An 18158-nucleotide genomic window follows, 5' to 3' on the forward strand; every position below is an offset into this window, starting at 1 on the left:
GCAGGATCAGGCAATGATACTTCAGAAGCAATCACTGCAGGCTGTCAACAGAGCTTACAAACCTTTGAGGTTGTTCCTGGGCCAACCTTGGAAGAAGGTATATCTTATGTAATTGTCATTGTATTAAATGTCATGTGTGTTAAAGGCAGAATCTCTTCGCTATGAACCACTGAATGAAGAAATTATGCAAATTAATAATAACAAAATCTGTTTATGATTTTATATGATTAAGGCAACATAAAATTAGGTGCATCTACTGAATTTTTTTTTCCTTTTTTTTTTTGAGATGGAGTTTCGCTCTAGTTGCCCAGGCTGGAGTGCAAGGGCCAATCTCGGCTCACTGCTAACTCTGCCTCCCAGGTTCAAGCAGTTCTTCTGCTTCAGCCTCCTGAGTAGCTGGGATTACAGGCACCCACCACCATGCCCGGCTAATTTTTTGTATTTTTCGTAGAGACAGGGTTTCACCATGTTGACCAGGCTGGTCTCGAACTCCTCCCCTCAGGTGATCCACCTGCCTCGGCCTCCCAAATTGTTGGGATTACAGGTGTGAGCCACCACGCCAGGCCTGAATTAGTTTTTTAGAATGTGTGTATTATTATTATTATTTTTTTTTTTGAGACAAGGTCTTACTCTGTCACCCATGCTAGAGTGCAGTGTCATGAGCCCCACCTGGGCCCAAGTGATCTTTCCATTTTAGCCTCCCAAGTAGCTAAGACTATAGGTGTGCACCACCACACCTGGCTAATTTTTTTTTTTTTTTTTCTGAGACACTGTCTTACTCTGTCGCCCAGGCTGGAGTGCAGTGGCCCAATCTTGGCACATTGCAACCTTTTCCTCCCGGGTTCAAGCAATTCTCCTGCCTCATCCTCCTGAGTAGCTGGGACTACAGGCGTGCACCACCACACCTGGCTAATTTTTGTATTTTTAGTAAAGATGGGGTTTCACCATGTTGAACAGGCTGGTCTTGAACTCTTGACCTCAGGTGATCCACCTCCCTTGGTGTCCCAAAGTGCTGGGATTACAAGCATGAGCCACCGTGCCTGGCCATCCCTGGCTAATTTTTGTATAACTTTGGGAGAGATGGGGGTTTTGCCATGTTGCCAAGGCTGGTCTTGACCTCCTGGGCTCAAGTGATCCTCCTGCCTCAGCCTCCCAAAGTGCTAGCATTAGAGCATGAGCCACCATACCTGATGAATGTGTGTATCTTTTCCTTGTGGTGTACTGAAGGACTTTTTTAAGAAAATGTTTCATAGGAAGGGGTTTTGAGTTGTTCAAAGGACAACTTTTGAATGAGTTGTCTGTAGGTTGCAATTATTGCTGATTTGATTCACGTGACATGGAGGGTGTCTTTGCAGGGTGACTACAATCTGTTCAGAGTTTTCTCCTTCGTTTTTCATTGTCTCTACAACTCTGAGGTCAGAATTTCTCAAAATGAGAATGAGACTGCCATTGTCTGTTGTCTACCTTTTAAATTGAAAAGACTAAATTTTATGGTATCCCATTAAAAATCCTATTTAGATTTTTTCTTTTTTGAAAAGTTTTTTTACATTGATATGGATGAATGCCAATTAGTATGGATCACACATTTTTGACAGAAAAATATATTGACTTGATCCAGATGGAAAATGATTGTCTTTTGGATATATAACAGTAAAATTGTAAAATTAGGGAGAAGAAACCCCATTTTCTGAAAATGATTTCTTGGACATTGATAATCAGAGATGTAAGTTGATAGCTACAGAGTTCTTTAACCTTGCTTTCGTGTTATCCACTTGGCTCCGAATTGTACCATTTCATCATGCATAAAATGTTCAACTTGTTTAATCTCTTAACAATTCAGAAATATGCTGTATATGTTGAAAATAAATGAGGTAGGCGGATCATCTGAGGTCAGGAGTTTGAGACCAGCCTGGCTAACATGGCGAAACCCCGTCTCTACTAAAAATACAAAAATTAGTTGGGTGTGGTGGCGGATGCCTGTAGTCCCAGCTACTTGGGAGGCTGAGGCCAGAGAATTGCTTGATCCTGGGAGGCGGAGGTTGCAGTGAGCCTAGATCACACCACTACACTCCAGCTTGGATGACAGAGCAACACCCTGTCTCAAAATAAATAAATACATAGATAAATAAATAAATAAATAAAATAAAAATAAAATGACTACGAACTCTCATTTGTCTCCTGTAATACTTTAGAGGTAAATGCTTTAGAACAATTTTAAAATAATACCTAATTTCTAAAAATATAGGTTACAGAAATGATGACAAAGGTAACTTATCTTCTATGGAATATTTTGGATAGAACAAAACATTTATGATGCTTTAATCTGTATTTGTATGAAGAAGATTTGATTCAAGTGGAATTAGGAGTACTTTGGGTAAATAGTGTGGGAACTTAGCATGTTTTATGTTTTTGTTTCCTTGGCTATTTTTAAAATATGGGTATGTTTAAATATATTGCTACTGCATAATGCCTAGAAGTCCACTGGGCTCTGTATTTTGTTCCTTATGATATCATCTGTTCTCAATGCGCTACTTTGTTTTTAAAGAAACATATACACGTTCCTAGAATCTTTTACATTCCCAATGAAATGCCAAGACAGGTCTGTCAAATCTAATTTTACAGAAGTGGAATGTATTTGTCAATATTTTATAATACTGACAAAAATAACTTAAATTTTTTTCTTCATTTTATTTATCACTTCTTGTGACTTATGAGAACAAATTTTTGATGTTAACAAGTCACATTATGTAAGTTTAAAATCTAACATTATTTTAACATTGTACAGAGCAGGAATATCTAAAGGCTGTTGTTCCTAAGGCTAGCCCCAGTTTCAGTCCACTTCACTTACAGCCATCTCCTGTGATGGTAAGCCACAAATGTCCCCTGTTTTCCTCTCTGTCTTCATATTGGTAATTACTAATGTAAAAACATTTCCACTTTTTACAAATAGTTATGTGTGTCAGATTTTAATGAAATGCTAAAGGACATTGCTAATAGACCCCAAGAGATTCAGTTTCTTCTTCGCCTGTCACACTTCCTGCCCAAGTGCTGATGGACTGTGGAAACAATGACTACCATGGAGCACTGTTTGAAGATGTAGTATGCTGAATTCCCAGACATCAACTTAAAAATAAATTCTGCTCATGAAAAGTATGCAGGGCATGTTTCTGCTTAAAAAAATGTCCTGGGAAAAAATCTAAATTGAATTCAGAAGATAGAGTACCATATAAAACAGTGGCCAAGTTATAGGAAGTATTTATTTTTTATCTTTAATTAGGCATTTTAACATTCAAAAAGCTAATGCATTTTGTTTGTTAGACATAAATAAATACATAGATCATAAATAGAAATGTTTCAGAGATGTTTTATTTAAGGGTCAACAATAGTAATTAAATTAATAGTAATAAATAATGCTAGCTCCTGACACTTTGCCATTGACAGGGTGCTTTCACCAGTATCTCACATGAACCTCATAGCTCATTTCTGTGAAAACTGAGGCACAGAGTTGCCTAAAGAAAGCTCCAAAGTGGATTTTGCTTTAATTCCAGTACTTTTTCCACCTGATACCTTTTTCGTGGTTGATTTATAGTAGAGTCAATGTGCCCTTTGAAAGAACAGTGTCCATATCTTATTGGAAATAGTAAAGCTTTCAAAAGAGAGCAGTTGTTATGAATCTGTCATCCTCTTACTTCCATCTTTAAAGTTTCAATAGTTCACTCTTTCCTTCTTACCATCCTTGTGTTTTCAGAATGCTGTCACCAGTCAGTAGCAGTGTAACATGACTACCTATTCTGAATGGTTTGTACCCTTTCTTAGATTTCAGAAGTTGCTTTCTACTCAAGCTAGTTCAATTGTTGACTCAACAAGCATTGCTAGGCATTAGATGTAACAGCACAATGCTTATTCTTTCTTTATATTTTTATGTCTTTTTATTCACAATTAAAATTTGTATAAGCTTTGTATAATTGCCATTTAAAGTTAATATTTTTCAACAAATGTAAGAACAGAAATATACCTAATTCTTACCAAACTTTTATAATTATTTTAGCCAGTTATTCTGACCGTAACCGTATAGAGGCACACCTTATTTTGATGCACTTTGCTTTATTCTGCCTTGCAGATACTGCATTTCTTATAAATTGAAGGTTTGTGGCAACCCTGCATTGAGCGTCTGTCGTGCCATTTTCCCAGCGGCACATGCTCACTTCATGTCTCTGACTCACATTTTGGTAATTCTTACAATATTTCAAACCTTTTCATTATTATATCTGTTATGGTGAGCTGTGATCAGTGATCTTTGATGTTACTATTGTAGTTGTTTTGGGGTGCCACAAACCACATCCATATAAGACGGAGAGCTTAATTGATAAGTGTGTGTGTTCTGGCTGCTCCATTGACCTACCCTTCTCTGGTTTCTCTCCCTCTCTTTCGACCTTCCTATTCTCTGAGACACAATATTGAAATTAGGCCAATTAATAACCCTACAGTGACTTATAAGTGTTCAAGTGAAAGGAAGAGTCATATGCCTCTCACTTTAAATCAAAAGCTAGAAATGATTAAGCTTAATGACGAAGGCATGTCAAAAGCTGACACAGGCCAGAAGCTAGGCCTCTTGTGCCAGTTAGCCAAGATATGAATGCGAGGGAAAAATTCTTGAAGGAAATGTAAAGTGCTACTCCAATGAACACACAAATGATAACAGAATGAAACAGCTTCATTGCTTGTATGGAGAAAGTTAGAGTGCTCTGATAGAAAATCAAACCAGCCATAACATTCCCTTAAGCCGAAGTCTAATTTAGAGCAAGGAACTCTCTTTAATTTCTTCAGTTCTATGAAGGCTGAGAGAGGTGAGGAAGCTGCAGAGGAACACTTTGAAGCTAGCAGAGGTTGGTTTATTTGGCTTAATGAAAGAAGCCATCTGCATAACATCAAAGTGCAAGGTAAAGTACAAGTGTTAATGTAGAAGCTGCAGCAAATTATCAAGAAGGTCTAGCTGAGATACTTGATGAAGGTGGCTACACTCAACAACAGATTTTCAGTGTAGGTGAAACAGTGTTATATTGGAGGAAGATGCCGTCTAGGCCTTTCATAGCTGGAGAGAAGTCAATGCCCGGCTTCAAAGCATCACAGGACAGGCTGTCTTCTTAGGAGCTCATGCTCACATTGCCATGCAACCAGTCTTCAGAATTCTTCTCATTTTACAAAACTGAAGTTCTGTACCCATTAAACAACTCCCCATTTTCTTCTTCCTCCTGCCTCTGGCAATCACCATTCTACTTTCTGTCTCTGAATTTGAAGTCTGTAGTTGCACAGGCACAAATGTCTGTCTCTAGAAACATTTTCCAAGTAATACACTTCACTACATTTTCTCTTAGAATCAGCTATATCTGTGTTAAAACTGTCAGAATCTATGTTAAAATTGTAAGAATGTAGCAGTTGTCTTGATTAGAAATATATTTTCAATAGCCGTTCAAAAAACCAGAGACAAAAAAGCAGAGAGGAAATTAGCTGCTTCTTATCTGAAGGCTAATGACAAAAAAATGTCATCCATGTGAACTTTAATAGAAATATGCCAAAACCCTTAATGAGGTAGGTATCATGATCAGTGTAACTCATTACAGAATTGTTGTATTTTAGAGCTAGAAAAAACCACAGAAATAATTTTAACTTCTTCATTTCATAAATGAAGTGATACTGTTGTGAAATGTCTAACCAAATTAATTAAGTGTGCAGTTAGGATTGTAGTCTGTTTCTCGTTCCTCAAGAATTCCCTTTCAGCAATTGTTAGTAAACAGGGTCAGATTTTCTCACACAAACTAGCTATTACTTGTTTTCTACACTATGAGTATGTTTTATAGAAAGTTTTCCTGGCTTATAATATAATTGAAGAGACTTGGAAATCTTAGCCCATGATTTCCATTTTTATATAATCTTCAAGGGCTAGAGATGTATGTGGATTGGAGGTATGTGGTTTTCCTTATCTGGGAAAGTAGTTGACGATTTCTCAGAAATTGAGCATTTATCACCAGTTCTAATGTGATAGGGAATGAGGTATTGTTCATAGTATCATCAGAAATGAAGAAAATTGGGATGAAACTTTTCTTGAATTTCTGACCCTGATGCAATCAGGCAGTTGTTGATGGATTTCATTATCTTCGTGAGTCTTGTCAATGGCAGAGACCTAATTGAAGATTAGAGCTCTTGCAGAGAAAGGTCAAATCAACCACAGTAACTATTGTTGAACAGGGGTTGGCAAACTGTAGCCCATGGGCTGCCTGTTTCTGTGAGACTTATAAGCTAACATTTTTTTTTTTAACATTTTTAAATCGCTGAAAAAATTTCAAAAGAATATGTCATGATATGTGAACATTACAAGAAATTTAATTTCAAAGTTTATAAATAAAGTTTTATTGGAACATGGCTGCACTAATTTGTTTATGTATTGTTTATGACTATTTTTGCACTAAAACAATAGAGTAGTTGTGACAGAGAGCAGATGGTCCCACAAAATCTAAACTGTTTACTATTTGGCCCTTTATAAAAAGGATTTGCCAGCTCCTGCTAGGAAACATTGAGAATGATTTGTTTTGGAGTACCATGGAAATTTGTGATCTTTGCTTACCTAGAACTGCAGCTGTATACTACAGCTAAGAAATTCCTTAAAGAACTTCTCCACTTTTTTTTTTTTTTTTGGCCTCTGGGACAACCCACACTAGTCCATTCATGACTATTTTTTATGACTTTCTTTGCTTATTTTCCAGTGGTTCCTTTTGCCAATCATGTGAACAGACCAAAACCACACAGGAAGGTCTGTGGTTTGCCTAAAGAAGCTTTTCTACAGAGGGCTATGTCTGGCTTGGGTACCTCCCTGTTTGTTGTACAAACCTATAGTTTGATTCTGATCATTACACTAGAGCTTTGATTCAAATGTATATAAAATGACCATCACTGTCAGGATGTAAAATGAATAAGCATATTTATTGTTGGATTCGTATTTGTAGGAAGAAAATCTTAATCTTTCTTATTTTTATCAGGCATTTTAGTAATTTTAGTAATGTTTCTCATAACTGCTAATTATACATCAAGATTAATTGCTATGTATTTTTTTATTGGCTAACCTTAAACACATAAACCCAGTGTCCTTTTTTAATAGTCATCTTCTGATAGAGTTAAAACATCAGTGATTGAGAGACCACACAGCACCTCTTATAAAAGTGATTTACCTCCTTTTTCCAGCTGTGGTTACTTGATTTTAGTTCTCTTGAGGCCACTGTAAGAAGGGAGTGGCCCTACAACCATATAAGAGATCTGTGCTTTGCAGCCACTGAGAACCGGGAATCCTGCCACCATTGCCACCATCCTTTTAAAGCATAACAACAAACAGGTGTTGTGTATCCAGAAAGAGCCCTTATCTGAAGGTTTGGAGTTTGGTTAAGCAGATCTTTTATTATGTTTTACTCTTGGCTTTGGTCATAATTATGCTTTTGTGCTCAATAAGGTTGATTGTTATCTGTGAAAGTAGTTGACAATTTCTCAGAACCATTGCCTTGGTACTAGGTTCTAGGTAGCTAATAACTAGTTTGGTTAGTGCCATGGAGAATGTGGAGCACTGGTCTGGGTCATGATATTGATTTGAGTAGCTGGATTCCCTCCTCACTTCACAGGGTAGTTCTTTTATCTGGTTAGTGCTAGATGCTCATCTGTCTTAGCTTACTTAAATTTTGAGGTCTTGGGAGTAGAGCCCAGTAATGGGAGGAGCTGGACATACTCTCTAGGAATCTTCTGCATCCAGATAATCCTTTTTTTAGGGGAGTCTTCTCACATTTTGGGATAGGCCATTAGGTAGACTTGGGGCTCAGTAAGCAAAGCCAATGAGGATGACAAAACACGAAAAGGAAATGCTGATGCAGATGCAGGCTGGAGTGGGTGGTAAGAAGCCTGGGAGAGCAGCAAGATGAGATATCTTAGATAATGTTTATTCTGACTTAGTAATAAGGTGAAATTGGGATGTGACATAACCTTAAGGCATTTTGACTTAGCTTTCACATATTGGTGAGAATTGAGACTAGAGGGAAAACCCCATATTTTCATTTCTGAAATGCAGAAAAATAGCGAACATTTATAATCCAACCCTGGTGTTTTAAAACATGTGTAATAACAAAGTCAGTTATTGTATAAGTTGGAAATGCGATGTAAGATATTATGATAAAGTTGTGATTTTCTGATTTAAGAGGGAAGAGTGAAGTGGAAGCCATGCTCCTTCTCCTCCTCTGAGGAGGGTAGAGGACCATGGACTTGCGTGGCAGGCACTAGTCCAAGGAGGGAAGCCATGAAAGAGAAAGGAGAGCTGTGTCTCAGCCCCTGAGCTGCCATCTATGAAAAGCTTCACACTCTGTGTCCAGCTGTCTCAATCAAGTCCTGGAAGAATGGTCTCCTTCAGAAGCTCCTTCAGGCCATGAAACATGAACCTGCTAGTAGGCAGGTCCTCCAACAGTTTAAGTATTTTGTGTGTGTGTGTGTTAATGTGTGTGTGTGTATCTGTCTACTTACCACCAGGCTGAGTTACTGGGGGTCTGCCTAGAAAGGAACAGTGTCCCTGTAAACAGGAGGAGGCTCCCCAGAACATCAGCATCCGACATAAACACACTGGATTAGGACAATATATCCTGGCTCCTTTGAGGAGGGGCTGTTCCCAAAGCCCTGGCAGGATAGAAGAGGGGATGGTGGGGGCTAGAAAAGGAGTAGGTATCAGCAGGAGTTAACTTGAGTTTTCTCCTCTGTAATTGGTTTAGAGTCCAAGATTATTAAAGTTGGACTAGATCTTAGGGTTTTTTCAGTTCCACCTCCTCATTTTACCAGTGAAGGAACAGATACGTACAGGGGTTCTAGAATTTATCTTAGATCAGAGAAGTAATGAGTGGCAGTGTTGGCTAGACTCCAGGTCTCTTGATTCAATAATGATTCTTTCTCCAACCTGGATCATGAAGGGTTAAATTGTAGCAGGACTCCGGGATGGGGATTCAGGGGTGCCGAATGCTGTAAGTACAACCCACTGCTGTCTCAGGAAGTTGTGGTTAGGATAGTGGTCCCTAGAACAGGTGACCCGAGAAGAACTTCTGACTTAGGTGAATGTTATACGTTTTGGAGAGGACTATGATGTGATTGTTTGGGAAGGGGGCATCTAGGCATATCAGCAAGTCTCACTTGCTGAGAGTGAGATGGAGATAGAGAAAATTCTTTGAGAGGTGGGTGGAGGGATCAGTTGAAGGCTCTCCTGTTGAGCTTTGAATTTACAGTCAGTGTTTATAGAGTCCAGGCAAGTAGTATCTACTGTGACATTTGGAGAACTGAAAAGTAGAGTGGGATTTAGTGCTTATTTGGTGTGCCTTGGGTAGGACAGGTCCTTTTATGGTTGTAGCTTTCTGCACTTGAGTACTTATTTCTGCTTTACTGGCTAATGCCACTCTCATTTTAAGCTATCACAATGACTAAACATCATCCCTTTCATTCTGATTCTCTGTTTAATTTTTTCATATGTTGGAATTGAACATAGAATATAAAAAGAATTTTTATGAATTCGGAACTGAACTGTTTGGCCCACTGTAGATTTGGTTTTATTGGAAAGAATCAACCTAGTTTTTTGAAATGATTTTTTTTTTTTTTTGGGCTTCCGTATGATCACCTACTCTACACAGGCAGTATTGTGTACTGGTTAAGCACAAGGATTCTGAGTTGGAGGCTACTCCAGTTGAATCCTGGCTCTGATCTTAGATAAGTTATTTATCCTCCATGCCTCAGTTCTTCATCTATAAAATGGGGATAATACCTCCTAGGGTCGTTTTTAGGGTTAAATAGGTTAATACATGAATTAGAACAATGCCTGGTACACACAAAGTGATATTTACATATTAGCTGTTAATACATTCCAAGCATTGATCTAGGCCTTTTGTCAATTTATAAGTAAACCAAGGCTCAGAGAGGTTTAAAAACTTGCTTAAGATAATCTGTCTAATAAGTGGCTAAGATGGGAGTTGAATCTTCTCTGACTAAACTTGGCTTTTCTGTCTGTTAAGCCTGGCTTTTAACCCTTCTGCTGGATTTCTGAGGTATGGCAAATCACTTAACTATAAGTAGGTTGTAGGTTTTATATCTATCTACTCATCTGTCCATCGGTCTTATACTTTCTAATTTAGGTATTTCATTATGTTTTCATTCTGTTAATAAAATGCATTTCCTTAAAATATCTCTCAAGAATTATAAAATATACAGCATAAAAATAAAAAGTCTTAAAATAATGCTACTCAGATAATTAGGTAAGTGCTTTAAAAATCTATGCTAACTACTAAATTGTGAAAAGCATAAAATGTTATTCCAGGTGATATTCGATAATGGCAATCAGTGTTTCCACACACTTGTAAGTTTTGTGTAAATGTAGGTAGTTATTATCAGGCATTTTGAGCTTACTATTTTAAAACAATCATAACATTAATGTTCTAACCATTTGCACATCTTAATTATCAGGAAGAAATTATATCAAATTGTTAAAACTTGTGGAAGGTTTCCCAATCTGTACCCTAGGTTAAAATAAAGAGAATTAAGGCCCAATAAATGAGATAGGCTCACTTAGCAACAGTGACAGGTGAGGTTGATGAGAATTAACAGCTTTTGACTGTAGCAGATTGGTGGTATAATGGGCTCTGCTTATGGTAAGGAAGCACTGATCAGACGACTGAGTGAAATGGTACTTTCTTATTTATTTTATAAAATTATTGGAGATGGCTGGGCGAGGTGGCTCACGCCTGTAATCCCAAGACTTTGAGAGGCTGAGGCAGGCGGATAACCTAAGGTTAGGAGTTCGAGATCAGCCTAGCCAATGTGGCAAAACCCCGTCTCTACTAAAAATACAAAAATTAGCTGGGCGTGGTGTTGCACGCCTGTAGTCCCAGCTACTGTATTCAGGAGGCTGAGGCAGGAGAATTGCTTGAACCCGGGAGGCAGAGGCTGCAGTGAGCTGAGATTGCGCCACTGCACTCCAGCCTGGGCAACAGAGTGAGACTCTGTCAAAAATAAATAAAAATAAGTAAATAAGTAAATAAAATTATTGGAGAGATCTGTTAAGTGATAATAGTAATCCTAGAATTTGTAGAATTTGTATTACACACTTTTGATATTGTATTGAAAATTCAAAATCACATTTTATAGCATTGTCAACTTTATAATTTCTTTTGGAGAAACCTGTTCAGTGGAAAGGAAAGTAACAAAAGCAAAACCAAACACCCCACTACTCCAGCAAAACCATTCTAAACAATTAGTACCTCTTCTTCTTCAAAGTGGTTGCAATTTGGTGGTGGTGGAGGGTGGGGGTTGGTATTTGATATAACTCTAAGTTGGAAATTGTCCAACCATTCAGGTTGCTTAAAAAAAAGGATAAAAAAAAAGTACAAATTTATTTATGTTTTGTGTTTTGGCAAGGTAAAGAATTGTATCAAGATGAAGTAGCCATTGTTAAAGTTTATTTAAAGTGTAAGCTAGGATATACTCAAGATTGAAACAATTGGCAGTGGAGGAAAAGATGGCTCAGGGTATGTGGCAATGTGACATTAAAGATTACATCAGATAGAGTGTGTCTCAGTGATGACCATATGTCCTTTCCAGCTGATGTCTATTTTAGGACTTGGATAAATGAGTTGGAGGTCTTAGATGTGCTATAAAGGATTGTTCTTGCATCACCTTTATTAGGTTTGTTTTCAAATTAGTCAAATGTATTTCAAATGGACAAATGGATAAAATATGCATATGTACTATCAAATGAATGAATGTAATGACAAAATTGTGACAAAAATTTGGACGCTGATTCCTTTCAGGTTATGTGGCTTCATATCATTGAGTACTAGGAAGAAATATGTCCTTTTCACTTACAGGAATAAAATAATTTATTTTTTCTCTTATTTAGAGTTTTAACCTAAAACCAAAATTTAGTTTTAACCTAATAATTAATACAGGAGGGAAATGGGAGTAAATAACAGTTATTTTCTGAGAGACATTTCTAAAGACGATTTTAAAAGACCAGGCAAAGGAGAGCAGAGCCCAGCCGTTGCCGCTTGAGAGAGATAAGCAGAAGTGTGGGTGTGCTTAATGTCACATGGCAGGAGGCTTCCCCAGAACGGTTCGTCAGTCCAGGGAGCCGTTTCATTTTCTGGCTGATAGAGTTGTACTTGGAAAATACTCAGTTTCCTGCTTACTGCTTCATTATGGATTATACAGGTAAAATTAAATGTTAAATATTTTCCAGTTATGTAGAATTACTTTAAAAATAATATTTTGAATTTATATTTTAAAAATTATATTGATTGTGTATTTTAAAAAATGTTGTGCATCAGTTTATTCCTGAGTATTGTATGAATTTGTTTTATCCAAATTGTGATTAATTTAGGATAAGTGCTTAAGGGAATTTCTGAGACATACCTTTGTTGTTTCTTCCATTTCATTTGGATCATACTTAAATGGACTTAAAATAAACTCCAACCCATAATTAATCCACATTTCTCTCTTCTTAGGCCATAGGATTTAAAGTACAAATATCTGAGTTCAGATTATTCCACACCGGGAATAAAATATGTACACAGTCTACAGAGAGTTTCTGTTATTGTGGTGGTGGTTTTGTGCTTGTGTATGGCTCTTTTAGATGGTGTTAATGTAATGAAGTGAATTGGAGAATTTCAGTTTTTATCCTAAATTTTCTGAGTATAAATGTGCCCAGATTTTTCTGACCTTTTCTGACCTTTCTAACCTTTTCCTTTTTTAAATTGCATAGCCTTGTTTCTCAATTTCTAGTTCACTGAATGGTAAATTGGTACATGTTTAGGAATAAGGTTAGATTAACCATGGGTGGTGGTTACTTGATGAGTAAGTGGGCGATTCCTTTACATCTGGTAGGGTAAAGGTGTGGGTGAGAGGTGAAGCAGTGATCAGGTAAGGACATGAGTCTTTGCCCAAAATTTGTGCAACCAGTTCAGAATTATACTGCCCTAAATTTGAACTTTTGGGTAATGGCAACATTGTTTGCTGACAGATTGCTTTTAAACTAAAGAATGAAGAATTGGAAGATTTTTTTTCTAGGGCGGAGAGAGGCCACTTTTCGTACCCAGTGTAATATAAATTCCAGTGTGCATCCAGATTGAACTCTACTTACACAGTATCTATAAATTATAACTGTAGGTGGATCTTTGGCAAGACAGTTAATTACAGTGTACAAATAAAAGTTTTGTGAATATAGCTTTTAGGAGCTTGCTATTTAAAGGACTTCTGTGGTAGATACTTTTTGAAGATAAAACATTTTAAAGCAATTAATTGCCCCAAAAGATTTGTTTTATAAATCTTTAGTATTCTATTTTAGGGTTTCTTTAAAGCAAGTATACCTGTATCTGTGTCTTGTGTGTGCATTTTGGTTTTCTTTTCCTCGTAAGATTAGCATGCCAGAATTTTTGTTCCAGGGCTCTGAAATAAAATGCACCCACCTTTTTAGAAGGTTCGCTTTATGTGTGGTACTACATTGAAGCAGGAAGGAACACATTTTAGCCATATGCAAATAAATCAAATTTGTAAAATCCTACCACAGAGCTTTACTATGAGTGTGCTTTTAGTTGTAAATTTGTACCTCCTCCCACAAAGAACACCATCATTGATGAATTCTTTCATTTTCTATAGTTTGTATATTGCCATTAAAACATTTCTTTGTTGTTCTTAAGTAATACTTTATATATGTATAATTGATAGTTTAAGATGTACAGCCTTAACATTCTAAATAGACATCAAGAGAATACTAAGAAACTAAGAACTTTAGTGTGAACAAAGGAGGTGACTTTAAGGAAATTCACAGATATGGCACTTTCAAATTTAGTTGTGTGTGCTGTAGAGAAAAAAATATGATTTAAGTTCTTACCACATTAATAAATACATTAATTAAATTACCTGTCTGATGTGGTGGGAAGCCCTTTTGAATGTTTTCATAGTGATTTTTATAAACATTTACACATTTATTGCAAAGATAGCTATATTTAATCTATTAAACTTTGAAGAGAACAACTCATGTTTTCAGTTCATGGCAGAGTGATTTTTTTGTATTAGAAAAGAGCACTTATTTTGCTTGCAGCACAATCACTTTTGTACTAATGGCATCATTATAGCACTGAAGGGGGTATCTTTCAAAACTGATATTTGATGATTCAAGAATAGATTTATTATTAAAATAATTTAAGGGGCCCAAAACTCTTCTATTCAGGGCCTTTGCATGAAACACTCTTCCTACCACGTGGTTTTCAGGCTAACCATGTGGTTTTTTCAGGTCTTGTTGAAATGTCACCTTTTTGGAGTGGCCTTTCCTGATAATTTTACCTAAAATAACCTTCTCATTCAATTACTCCTTATCCTCTAATTCCTCTTTATCTTTGTTCATCACATATACTGTCACTTGACATGTCACGTGTTTGTTTCTCTGTCTCACTCACTAAGATACAAGCTTCATAGGGGAGGGACTCTGTTCATGGCTGATGCCTAGAGTGTAGAACAGTAAGCTCCCAGAAAATAGTTGTTGAGTGAATGCTTGATAGGCTTTCCTTTAAAAGTGACTATTGACTGACTTTAAGATTTTCGCTATAATTGTTCTTTGTCAATAGCATTCTCATTTAATGATTATTATTTTGATCACTAAACTATTTTGAATGTTTTCCTTCCTTTTGTTGCTAACTTTATCTAGAAATTAACAGCAGTGCCTTTGCTGTGAAGGAAGGGCAAGGTTGCAGTCAGGGATATTCAGAGTGGATAAGCCAAAGATCACTTTGGGTTTGGATTGTATTATATGACTGTTTTTTTTTGGAGAGGGGTTAGTAAGGGATATCAGATCAGTTTTATTCATCCTTCATTTTTCTTCATTACGTTTTCTTTGGACAACACATTAAACATTGTGTTCCTTCTCTGAGCTGACTAGAGGAGAGAACTGGAATGAACTAAACCTTTGGAATCATTTTGGTCAAAGATGGGTCTTCAGCAATGTGGATCCAAACCTTCTAAAGTGTTTAGAAATGCCTCAGGCCTCCACATAACAGAAATCTTCATAGGAGTCGGAGGGTATGATTTGTGTCCGGTTTTCCTGGCAAGTGAGATGCCTAATGTTTTTAGCATACTGATCCTGTTACAGTTGTCTAAAAAGTAGACTTAAAAAAATCACAGCCTTTAACTCTTAGAAGCCTGTGCCAAGAAGTAAATATAGGCCCTCAGAAAAATGCATTTTCATACACATATATACACCCTCATATGTATGAGCCAACAAAAGGAGCAACATAAATGAGTCGGCAAAGCAGTTATTACATGTAGACCATGGCCTCTGTTTGAAAATCTCTCTAACCCAGGGGCCATTTTCTCATTCTCTTTTCCCTCTTGCCTTTCTGATGGCCACATCCATCCACTATTTGAGTGACTATTTATGTGACAACATCTCATATGCAATTTAAAATAGATCTTATGTAAGACAATATTCTGGCTTTAAGGTTCCACCCTTTTGAACTGTATTATCCTTTCCCACTTCCTACAGTTACATTTCAACATCATTATTGATAGTCCCCCTTGGTTGTTGACATGACTATTTTTTGAAGGTATACATTTTTATTAATTCCTGCAATTTTCTGTGTTTTTTTTTTTTTTTTGCTTTCTCTGATGACCTTTCTCTTTTAAGGATTTTTTTTCCTTCACATTTTGAGTTGGTTTCTATTTTCCCTTCATTTCAGTTAAATCCTTAAATATAATTTTGCTGATTATTTATTCATTGTTCAAGAAAGAGGCATTATCGTAGTGTGCTTAAGGGCATTGCTTTGGATCCAGACTCCTGAGTTTGAAGCCCAGTATATCATTCACCACCTGTGTGACCTCGACAAAGTATTTAACCATCTGTCAAATGTGGATAAAAGTGGTATCTACCTTGTAGGGTTATTATGAAGATTAAATGGGTTTATACATGTAAAGGACCCAGGATAGTGCCTGGCACATAGTAAACACTCAGTAAATATTAGTTACTGTTATTCTTTCCCGCAACAGATGATTTGTTCTTTATCTTATGTAGCATCATCAAATGTTCTTCTTAATGGCTCAGCATTTTTAGTAAGCTAAAGATCAAGTTACCCTGAATAAACTGTGGTACATTCATACGGTGGAATCTTATGCAGTCATTAAAAGGATGAGGTAGATCCTACATATACTGACCAGAAAAAGTACTAATGATATTTTTAGATGTTAAAGTAGTATGTGGTTCCACTTTCATAGCAGAATTTAATATTTAAAAACTGTATTGAGATCAAGACATGTCTTTGTGAACACAAGAAATTAATTAGAAAAGGTATATACCTTGGATGAATGGGTGGAGAAGAGACTTGAACTATTGAACTTTCTACCATATATGATTTTAAAAGTGTGGGATTGTGGGGTTACATATATATGTATATATATTTACTTCTTGTGCATTTCAGTATTTTAAAAACATAACAAAACTTTTTTTTGGCTTGTGTTGGATAGCTAATGAAAGTTCATATGCTTCTAGTACTTTTTCTTTAAAAACAGATTTATAAGAATATGGTAATACAGGAAGATATTTTTGTTCCAGTGAGTCAAGAGATAAAATATTTTCAATTATTTCTTTGTGTGGGTAGATCAGAAAGAAATGTGTTGGTCACAAATGCTTACTCATACAGAGGTATACACAGGTGTGTGCACACAGCCTTAAAATGACTGAATTGCTCTGGAAAATGACAGAAATTCATGTAAGGCACGATGAAGAAATAGGAGAAATACATGTATGTAAATATATTCCTAGAGCAGCGTTTTTCACATTTGAATAATAGTTGCAAAATAGCTAGTAATGGAATTGCCTACATTTGAGTACTCACTGTGTGCCAAGCAGTGTTCTAAGTACTTAAGATTACTATTTTACTGTTACATTTGTATGTATTTATGTGTCTAGAATATATGTGTAATAGTATACATGTTTTCACATAGTTGTGATTGAGTGTACAATCCTTGATCTGTCAATCTACCATAAGCTTCTAGAAAATAACAATGAACTCTTCTGTAATTACTTCTAAAGGCAGATAATTTTTCTCATTTCTAGTATTCTTAATTCCCTTGAAAAGTTCTTTCTATATGCTGCGCAAAACCAAGAAGCCTGATATGCATGATGTCTTTGTGGTTAATTGCTATAAAGTCAATATTTAAATTTCTTTGAGTCCTCTTTTACTGGCTGGTATCATGGGATGAAGAGCTGCGCAGGAGGGGAATGTATACGTGGCTCTCGGTCTTGTGCATTTTGTGACAAAGGAATTCCCCTTTCAATCACGCTGCTCTCCTGGAGCCCCTGGAGTCTCTGGCTCAAGCGGCGCAGTCGGTCTGTGCAGTGTCCCTGACGTCATCCAGCGTATGCATAAGCCCTGCTATTGTCTTACTGCTACAGCAGGGCTGGGGATTGCAGTATCCGCTGTTGCTGCTGCTCCCAGTCCTGCCCCTGCTGCTACCTAGTCCAGCCTCACTGCATCCCAGAAGAGCCACGTCGGCCTTCATTTGCCTAGTGGATTTTCAAAAGCAGCTCTTCGGTTTTTGGTGCTGTTAAGAGACCTTGCATTTCAATCACACGGGAGAAAACTGAAGCTCGTAACAGGAGAATCTGGCAGCTGGACACAGCTTGGACTGCATTGTCTGGCTTCATGACCCCTGCTGTGTAGCCGGCTCATCTCTTCACTCTCACATGTACACTCTCCTCGCTTTTCTTTCTTTTTTTTCCCCTTTTCTTTCTTCTGATTTTTAAAAAGCAGCCTCTGGAGCCAGCCATGTTTGGCACTGAATCTTCATGTAAGTAAATGGATCCCACTTCTCTGCTATTTAGAAATCTGCTTGCTGTCATGGTTTCATTGGCTTAGAGTTCATATCACTTTGCCTTAGGTCATTAACAACCTTTGTATTTTGGCTCTGATTACAAAGGAATTGGTCTCAGGGAAGGAACTCCCCTTAACTGGGTTATTCATCCTTAAGGCCAGGGATGTCAATGTGTCAAAACCAGGCCTCTAAGAGGGAGGTAGGAAGACCAGAATCCATACAGCCACCCTAGAATGTGTTAATTG

General features: G+C 37.0%; 1 protein-coding gene across 7 annotated transcripts in view; it reads left to right on the plus strand.

The window, feature by feature from the left end:
• The window catches only part of ST7 (suppression of tumorigenicity 7), a 278014-nt gene that overhangs the window by 48640 nt on the left and 211216 nt on the right, over positions 1 to 18158 (plus strand). For 3 of the 7 annotated variants that reach the window (XM_032761533.2, XM_032761528.2, XM_032761537.2), the window contains exon 1: positions 17478 to 17889. The exons of the other annotated variants lie outside the window; for them this stretch is intronic. Coding sequence is in view for 2 of the 3 variants with exons in the window: in XM_032761528.2 (XP_032617419.1) it covers positions 17868 to 17889 (22 nt within the window). In the remaining variant the exon portion in view is untranslated. Of the gene's footprint in view, positions 1 to 17477; positions 17890 to 18158 lie in introns of those variants that run through there. 7 annotated transcript variants of the gene reach the window in all.

This window comes from Hylobates moloch, unplaced genomic scaffold (genome assembly GCF_009828535.3).
Source record: "Hylobates moloch isolate HMO894 unplaced genomic scaffold, HMol_V3 SCAFFOLD_1, whole genome shotgun sequence".
Classification (NCBI taxonomy): Eukaryota; Metazoa; Chordata; class Mammalia; order Primates; family Hylobatidae; genus Hylobates; species Hylobates moloch.